The following is an 8,753-nucleotide window of genomic DNA, read 5'->3' as shown; positions in this document are numbered from 1 at the left end:
TGTTGAAATGAGTCATTTTAAATGTGGAAAATGTGTAATGCATGTGCACCAATCCCTTTGGCATTCAGTGCTTTGCATTAATTCCCAAAATGTTTTCAAGCACCATCAAAATTAAAACACTCTACTGATTGAAGATTTTTGTTTTAGTTCAAGTTAAAGACACAAAAATATTAAAATCCACTTCCACATTCAATAAGATTAATGAGTTCCTATTGACAGCTTTTATTGCGTTACACAATATGTGAACAGCATAGCTACAAAATCATGGGTAAAAAAAATGTATAAATTCCTTGTCAAGAGTTCAGTGTCTTTTTTATTTTGGTGTCTGTTAGAAGACACTGTGATCCACAACCTCCTCCTTGGAAAAAGTGAAGCAATGCATCTGTGGAAACATCATCTAGAGGCCTTGCCGTTTTCGTGAACATCCATCCTGTAAACAGAGAAATTGTCAGGTAAGATGCATAAGAAACTATGCTCCACTGTGTTTGAAATGTAAACACACTTAAAAGCTTAGAACACTGAGATGCAGTTTGGACACATTTGATGCAAGAGGAATGCCCATAGAGTGACATATGATTCATATTTCACTAATTATTACTTTAAATAACACACCCGTTCTCATCTTTGAGGTGCTGATACAACTCAAACTTGTTGTTGACAGAGCTCACTCTTCCAAGAAACTCTTGGTGTTTTCTGGAGTTGGCTGTTGTGATCCGATTGGTCCAAAGGGACAGGAGCGAGACCGGACCTACGAGAGAAGGTGAGATAAGGAAAAGGATGAAAACGTGCATAACAGGTGCAGTAGGGCCTGACTATGGGCTCATATCCAGATACCATCAGTGCTTTTAGATTCTTTAAAATCATGATAAATATTTGTGTTGTCAGTTTTAGTCTGCTGTTGTTAAAGAAAGTGAAAAGAGCCTGAAGTGGAAGTTTTATCACTGGCCAGTATGACTGAAAACAGTCAACCCAGAACTGAGCAGAGAAGTAGGATGAGGATCTGTACCTTTTGCTCTCTCTGGAGGCTGAACCTCCTCAGTGGAGAGACGGGGCTTCTTGTTGAGGGGCTCTGGGGAGTCCGGGGAATCCTTGATCACCTCCGACTCCTGATCTTCTTTATCCGGCACACCCTTTAGCCTTCGGGTCAAAAAAAAGACAGGGTAGTGCAAGAGAACATAAAAGTTGCTGTTGTTTTTTTCCTAAATTAAAAGAAGATTCTTTTTGCAAGTTAATTTAGCCAAGACAAATCTTTCTAATAAATACTACAGACACCCAGACTGTACTGACCTCTCTGAATCTTGCCAGCTTTTGTCATCTGTGTCTTTGCTGCCATTTTTCTCCGTCTTGTCTTCCCTGTCCTCTCTCTTCCTCCCTCTCTTCTTCCTTTCCTCTTCCTCAGGAGGTTTGCTGCGGCACGCAATGATGCAGTCCAGAACCCGCTGGTGTCTGTCTGTGGCTCCAGCGTGAGTTTTCACTAATGTTTCCAGCTCATTCCACATTATACGGTACTGTTCATCTCTGGTGAGAACAACGAAGCAGAAACATTAGCAAAGCTTAAAAGCAATTTAAAAAACACAACAACAACAACTCTTAAATCTGAATAAATACCTCTTGGGGCCTTTGCCTCTGGATCCCACGGTGGAGATAGGAAGAGGGTCATTCTTCCTCTCCATGTCTACCAGGTTGTAGACGGTTTTCTGACAGGTCAGAACATCCTCCTCCGTCAGAGTCTCTTTGACTATTAGGTTAGCCAAAGGAACCACCTAGGGGACGAAAACAGGAAGACAACACAGACGGGAAGATAATCTTAAATTAAGATATTGTCATCAGGAAATATTTTTGAGAAGAGAGGAAACGTCTTTTATAGAGTAAAAATCCAGTATAACAATCTGCATGTGGCTTACGGCCTGCATGTTGAAGATGGTGGTCTGGGAGATGATCATCGGCCAGTAACGTGTGTGCCGTTCGAGCTGTCCCTTCGCCCTCTCAAATGGTAGCTTCCCCGAGGGATCATGGGACGACTCTGAAACAGGAGTCAGCCGATTCTCCCTCATAAACTCCCCGAAGTCCTGGAGAACACAAAACAAAAGAAATCAGTTACTGTCAGAAGCATTTTGGTGCATATATCCACACAGCTGGTGCGAGGTGAACGTACGGTGATGCGGTAGTCCGTCACTCGGCCCCCGCAGCCCTCGCTGATGGAGGGCGGGTCCTCCAGAGTGGAGCGGTTGCTGTTGAGCACGTGAAGGAAGATCTCGCCTCCATGGCTGCTGAGCATGTGGCTGATGACCTTTGACCCCGACTTCCTCGGCTGCTCCAGCAGCACTGATCGACCTGGTCAATCAATATGCCAATCAAAGAAGAAACTTTGGTGGTCACTCAAATTCATTTGTAAGTAAAACAGGTGACCTCGTAAATGATGTATTTTAACTAAACAACAAGATATCACACACAATGAAAACAAAGCTTCTCTCTACAGGTTCATTTAATCTGACAGCTGAAAATGGTTCATTGGGTTTGCAAGCTTACCGTTAAGGAGAAAGTTTGTCAAACATGATGAGGGACGACTGTTAACGTCTGTGGGGGAGATGCGATAGGCTCCTGTGCAGTAATGCAGTTCTGAAGCACAAAAAATAACACAAACATACAACTAAGTCAAGCCAATACTACACAAAACATCCCTCGTGCTTTCTTCATAGTTTTGTAGGGATATTTTCCAAAAAGGCTGAATACTGAATATCTTTTTATTATAATCTCCTTAAAACAATCTAACATGACATCAGTTAATGTAATGACTAACATAAGAAAAGTAGGAAACATTTTTCCCTGAATGGTTAAACTCGCATATAAGAACTTCTTCATTCCTTTAGTTCAGTGGGTCCAGGCTTTTTTGGCATGTGACCCCTAAAAATGAAGCAATACCTACTTGTGATCCATTGTCAACAGTTGCAAGAGAAGTTTTTACCCCCCTATCCAGTTAATTATCCCATGACCCCTAGGGGGCCCTGTTGCCTAGGTTGGGACGCAATACCATAGTCGACTGAACCCACCTATGCTGTTGGTTCGTGGAGTGCACCATTTGAGTGTAACCGTCTCTTTGAGTCCATTTTCTCGGGTGCTGGTGCCCGCCATATGCAAGTCTCCTACACAACCCAAACACAACCATTTATTAACCAGTGACATCAATCAATGAAAAAAATGAATTCAACTCATTTTTATTCTTCTAAGAAGTAATACCCATCACCCACCACTTTTAAAGAACTCCAGGTGAGCGTCTCTGTGATGCAGAAGCTCAACGTCATAATTGGCTGATGTGTTGGCGTGCTGCTCTTCCTGCCCAGCCGCAGAGACAATAACAAACACAGGTCAGCATGAAAGTGAGCTCTCGAAACACTTAATCACATACACACATGGGCACAAACACACATCGACACTGCTGATTTCATGTTCCAGAGGGTAAATGATAATGCACAAACTAAAATGAAAATGCTCACTTCTGTGAGTGAATCAAATGTTTATCTATTCACATTAGTGACTACTGATTAATGCAAATGTACTTAAATTCTCACAATACTGAGCCTATAATTGTTTGACATAAATCATGGATTCCTTATCTTAAAACATAGCTTCACATATTTTGTAGTTGAGCCCAAAATGGGGCCTGGGAAATCATAACTCATCACAACTTTTTCTACAATAGTGGTATGATAACAGCTAAGGGTGGAATCATGTTGAAACATTTAAGGGATGGTAATGTTTAAGAACTAGTTAGCAAGACGGCACAATGGACAACACCAAGACACTAAAGGGGAAGTGAGTAGGAACTGAAGAAGGGGAAGGGGGGACAGTTTGGAAAGTTTGGGCTGCTTTTAAGGTGTACACACCTGACAGACACTGACAGAATATAAGAAGAGGCCACGCTGGTCACAGATGTTTGGACATAAAACCAGTTGAATGCAACATTTACTGTATATTCTGCATTAGAGCCAAAATCTACAGTGAAGAAAAAGCTGATTTTGCCTGAGCACTTTGATCGTGTTTTCTTTTTTTTTTTTTTTTTTAAACAAAATATTGATTAAATACAGATATTTGATCAATTCATTTTGTACAGGTACAGGTTTCTCTTACCTTGTATTTTTTTGATTGAAGACAAATTCCTCGTATGTGATAATGTACTAAAAAATTATGCAATTAAAATCCCCAACCCCAATCTCTGCATTCCTGGTTGTCCAAAAGAGACCAGAGTTGCCTCTCCTTTACTGCAGCCTCACCATCAAATCTGTAGACCAACTGTCACATCAAAATAAATGAATGACACTGAAAGCCTGAGCTGAAAATGTAGACACTACATCTGCCCCTTCCTCACTTGCATGTGTGTGTGATAAGAGTACTAACCTGTTCGCAAACATTTAATGTGGGCTAGCAAAACAGAAAATACAGCATGAAACCAGCAGCAGGTTCACAGTCATATCAACATGCAGATGAGATAAACAAAAAAAGAGAAGGCTGTAAAGTTTTGTGAGTTGTTATAGGTGAGGAAGGGCTCACACATGGAGATAGAGCAAACAAAACAAAAAGGTGCCAGGGCTGTGAGAGAAAAATGGAAATAATAAAACCATGAAAAGTAAGCCATCAGTCAGGTAAAATGCCAGAAGGAGTGGTGCAACGCATGCTGCATATGACAATTTTTTTAAATAGCAAAAAAAATAAAATAAAAAAATATGCGGGTTAAAGTGAGAGTGAGATGGAGAGGATAGAGGACTCTTACCTTCATGGGGATGTTTGTTATGGTAGTCGAGGCCAAGTCAAAGTGCTGCTGGACCAGAATGTTTAGTTTGGTGGCCAGGTGCCTCCCTGCCCGAACACTGTGAACTTCACTGGTGAGCAGAGGGGAGATCTGAGACAGCAAAAAGATGAGTGCAGTGAGAAGCAACATCAAAGTTGATACATAGTAGTTTGACATCATAGTTTGACTGCATTCAGAAAGGTGAGCCCCGAGCTACTTGTTAGCACCCACCTCTTTCTTTGGACGATCAGACACCAGCGTGTCCTCACCCTGTGGGTAGATGTGCACTAGAGCCAGCTCACACTGCTGGATGGCCATCAGCCTGAAACAAAGTTCATTAATCTTGGACCACTTTAGATAGTGTAAACACAAGCAGAATATATACACACACACCAAATGTAAACACAAACTTAATTTACCTTTGTTTATGTCATGTCACGAGAGAATTATCAACCACATTAAAAAGCATTTATACATTTTCTTCACACATGATCAGATACTGACCTGTCTGAGCCCGCTGCCAGCTTGTTTTGTTCTAAAATGGTTTCCTGGATGCAATCTTCCAACATGCGCACATGAGTATCGCTGTGTGATAATCAAAAACAGAGCACTGCATTAGCACAATATATTGCATAATTATATGATTTGACTGGAAGTATAAATCTTATGAATCTCAAGTGAACACAGAGTAAAAAACACTGACAATACACAGCTGCACAGAGGCACATATTAACATACATTAACAGACTTTGACTGCTTCGGGGTGGTGGTGGTGACCCCCTTCACTTTATCCAGCAGTTTGGGAAACAATAGAAGTGACTTTTCTTGGTCTTGAGAAACTGCATCATTTATGAACTGACATACTGTAGCCTGTACTGTACATTTACTGCCAGATTGACAACTTACTGCTATCCTTTCCTCTTCTCCGCTCACAATCACCGTCACTTTTCTGCCGCTCGCTCTTTAACACTCACTGCACACACACATTATGCACTGCCCTATTTCTTAAAAGGAGATACGCTACCAAGAGTTCCCAAGGCAACAACACAAAGGTTAACACAAGTTTCATTACAGTGCTGCACATTTGGCTCTTTTTGGCATTTTGGCTTTGCCCGGGTTGTCGTTGGGGATAATTATAGGGGAAACATTGGGGGGGGGGGGGGGACTTTAAGCCTTATAAGAAACCTGCCATAGCATCAATTAAAGCTGCAAGAAGCAGCACTGGCCAGACAAACCACACAATGTATACAATGAGGGACGGAAGTGTTTCCTCTAGGTTGATTGCTTTGGGGTGGCGGGGCAGTTTCCCTAGCAACGACACAAAGGTTGACTTACATTTCCGAAAAGTGCTGCACAGAGAGACCCTTAAATGCTGTTGATTTCCAAATGAATGGGTATTTTGGCCTGGCAGGGGTTGTCATTGAACAAACACAGAGAAGTTTTAGGGTAACTTTTAAAGGCTGTACTTTGTGGCGTTTTAATATTAGAAGTCTTTATATTAAAAGGGGTCGGACAAATATAAGAAGCGCTGGTTAGACCATCCTGTATGTCCGATGGTTCCTGTTGATTTTTCGCTATGGTAATGAGTGTTTACCTTTTAGCATTGGTTAAGCAGATAATACGACCCCTATTAGCGACCCTCTCAGCTGTGTCCATCAGAGCAGTGCGCCTCTCGTGTTGCAACTCTGTGATCTTGCATAACGACTCCACGGCAGCAACCAACCCGTGCAGGATGCTGCAACACTCGGGATCCTCACGTGGGTTGGGTGGCCCAACAGCTGCCAGCGCAGACATGAGCTGTCAAGAGTGGGAGAAAAAAACACATAATCGTATCGCAAGTCCAATCCTGAACAAGACTTATGTAAAAATGTGGTCACTGGAAATATTGCAATTCATGAAGAATGTTGCATACTGGAGCTGCTGAAGACACTACTATTGCAGTTATATAGTTAGCTTGAATTCTTTGTCCTAAAGTTTTAATGGGGAGCAAATTACCTCATGAGTGCTCTGTTCTTCCTGTCTCCAGCTATTCAAGATGTGGAACTCTGAGTCACTCACAATGTAATTAACCTGTAAAATAAAGGGGTGGCAGAAAATGTTAATGGCAACGTTTGCGACACCTTACCGTCATTTTACAACAGTGACCAAATTTCACACTCACTCACAGTTATGCCACTTAAGTAGAACCAGTGGTAGAGAAACGGCTTGAACAATATATTTCAGCAAGAGATAAAAACAAGAAGCTAACCACTTTGTCCTTTGGATAGATGTCGTAGAGGATCCGGCAGTACTCCATGGAGCACTCCACAGCACAGGTCCAGAGGGACTTGGACACGGGGGCCAAAGGAATGACCCCTTGAGCTCGACTCTTCGTTAGTACATCACACTCCACCTGCTGACGACTAGACTCGGCCATGTAGGGGCAGTGATCCACCACAAAGACAGTTTTGTGGGGCACCCCAAATATCTTCATTTTTGAGATCTCCATTTTTGGCTGATCTGTAGGAAGAGGATAATGGAAAAACACAGCAACGTAAAACTCAGATCAGAGATTAATCTGTCAATTACGTCCTCGTTTAATCAATAAGCTGTTTGGCCTATAACATTTAAAAAAAAAAAAAAATTGCATTCACAATTTGATGATGAATCATGGTCGCACCACATGACTTTTTTTTTTAAGGCCAGTGCCAATTAATCTTGAAAAACCCACTAAAATCACTTTCAAATTGTAATATGAATTTTCAGGTACACAAAATTCTGAATGTTTGAACTACTGCATTAAATATGCTTGTTTTTATTATTTCCAAAATTGAGTTGTTGAAACCCTTATACGTCATTGACCCACATATAAAGGAAAGGTCCTACATATATATGGTATTTTTCTTTATCAATTTATACCTTTTTCTAACTGAAAAAAATGCAGTTGGACTGAAAATGTAGGTGTCACGTCATATACCCAAATATAATGCGCTAAAATCTGCTCACTTACATTTGACAACAATCATTGCCAAATTATGTGCATTGTATCGTTTAAAAACTCAATTTTACAACCATTTCTCTTCCTTTTCACTACTCCAGCAAAAAACAACCTGCATGTGCACGAGAGTTATCAGTTACCGTAGTTACCGTTATCAGTTACCGTAGTTACCGTTATCAGTTAGTAGTAGCCTCATCTTTAAAGATTAGGCCATATTGATGCTCACAAGCTAAACACGTTTAACTTTAACCTTCACGACAAATATTGCGTTTTTGGGAGAGAGGATGTGAACTCACCAGGAGGTAACCTTTGCCAGCTGAAATATTCCCGGTCGGGAAATTATCTGAACCAGCTGATAGTTGACGTTTCGATTGTTAAACTAGCTGTCTGAGCTGCTCAGTCTCAGGACATGTTAACAGCAGCTAGCAGCTAGCAGCTAACAGCTAACAGATAGGAGCTAACCTTACCACCAGCCGGACTTATATGCCTGCTGTTTTACGTTTATCACCAGCGACGTGTATATATATAAACATAATAGGACTTTTAATGTTAAACTGAATGTGTGAACGATAATTTCCTATCTGTCTTGACGCCACAATGATGAATAACTGAGACAATGCTAGCCGCTGTGAGCTAGCGGGGTTTGTTATTGGCGGAAATGTGTCCAATAGTGGTCCGTCACAGTTTGTCCTTCCCCAACTTCTGGGCTCAAATGTTACAATGGTTCCGTCTTGCCTTATTCACTCCGAGCGCAGATTCAATCAGAAATAATACCTATTTTAAAACTTTTATTTATTTATTGGGATGACATGGGATTATAAAACATTTACAAAAAAAGTATCTTCCAGTAAAACATTTGAAAAGCATATTGTGCAAACAAGGACTAACTAAAGAAGAGTAACACAATTAAAGACAACAAATGAAACAATACAAAAAAAACAAAACCCAAATGTACGATTTACAGAAAATAAATTTAACATATCTACAGAT

At 40.9% G+C, this 8,753-nt stretch overlaps 1 protein-coding gene across 1 annotated transcript; it reads right to left on the bottom strand.

Moving 5' to 3' along the window:
* Positions 1 to 220: 220 nt before the first annotated feature.
* On the bottom strand, positions 221 to 8,418 carry ints13 (integrator complex subunit 13). Its single transcript, XM_062443551.1, has 17 exons — positions 8,060 to 8,418; positions 7,035 to 7,285; positions 6,782 to 6,856; positions 6,381 to 6,583; positions 5,291 to 5,371; positions 5,018 to 5,108; positions 4,769 to 4,897; positions 3,249 to 3,333; positions 3,051 to 3,143; positions 2,530 to 2,619; positions 2,156 to 2,334; positions 1,905 to 2,069; positions 1,609 to 1,763; positions 1,288 to 1,518; positions 1,007 to 1,137; positions 613 to 748; positions 221 to 430 (listed from the first exon to the last, which is right to left on the bottom strand). Exons 2-17 carry the CDS (start codon positions 7,272 to 7,274, stop codon positions 394 to 396), a joined length of 2,121 nt encoding a protein of 706 aa, XP_062299535.1. The 5' UTR covers positions 7,275 to 7,285; positions 8,060 to 8,418; the 3' UTR covers positions 221 to 393.
* Between the last annotated feature and the right edge of the window lie 335 nt (positions 8,419 to 8,753).

This window comes from Scomber scombrus, chromosome 22, assembly GCF_963691925.1.
Source record: "Scomber scombrus chromosome 22, fScoSco1.1, whole genome shotgun sequence".
NCBI classification, from domain to species: domain Eukaryota; kingdom Metazoa; phylum Chordata; class Actinopteri; order Scombriformes; family Scombridae; genus Scomber; species Scomber scombrus.
Note: the sequence above shows the minus strand (reverse complement) of the source record. Positions and strands in the feature narration are given on the sequence as shown.

What these genes read in the sequence shown, in the direction of transcription:
- ints13 (XM_062443551.1), bottom strand. Translation starts at nt 7,274, where the DNA reads ATGGAGATCTCAAAAATGAAGATATTTGGGGTGCCCCACAAAACTGTC. An exon ending in TGCTTAACCAATGCTAAAAG is followed by an intron (nt 5,372 to 6,380) that starts GTAAACACTCAT and finishes ATTATCACACAG; the next exon opens with CGATACTCATGTGCGCATGT. An exon ending in CCATCTTCAACATGCAGGCC is followed by an intron (nt 1,764 to 1,904) that starts GTAAGCCACATG and finishes TTCGTCCCCTAG; the next exon opens with GTGGTTCCTTTGGCTAACCT.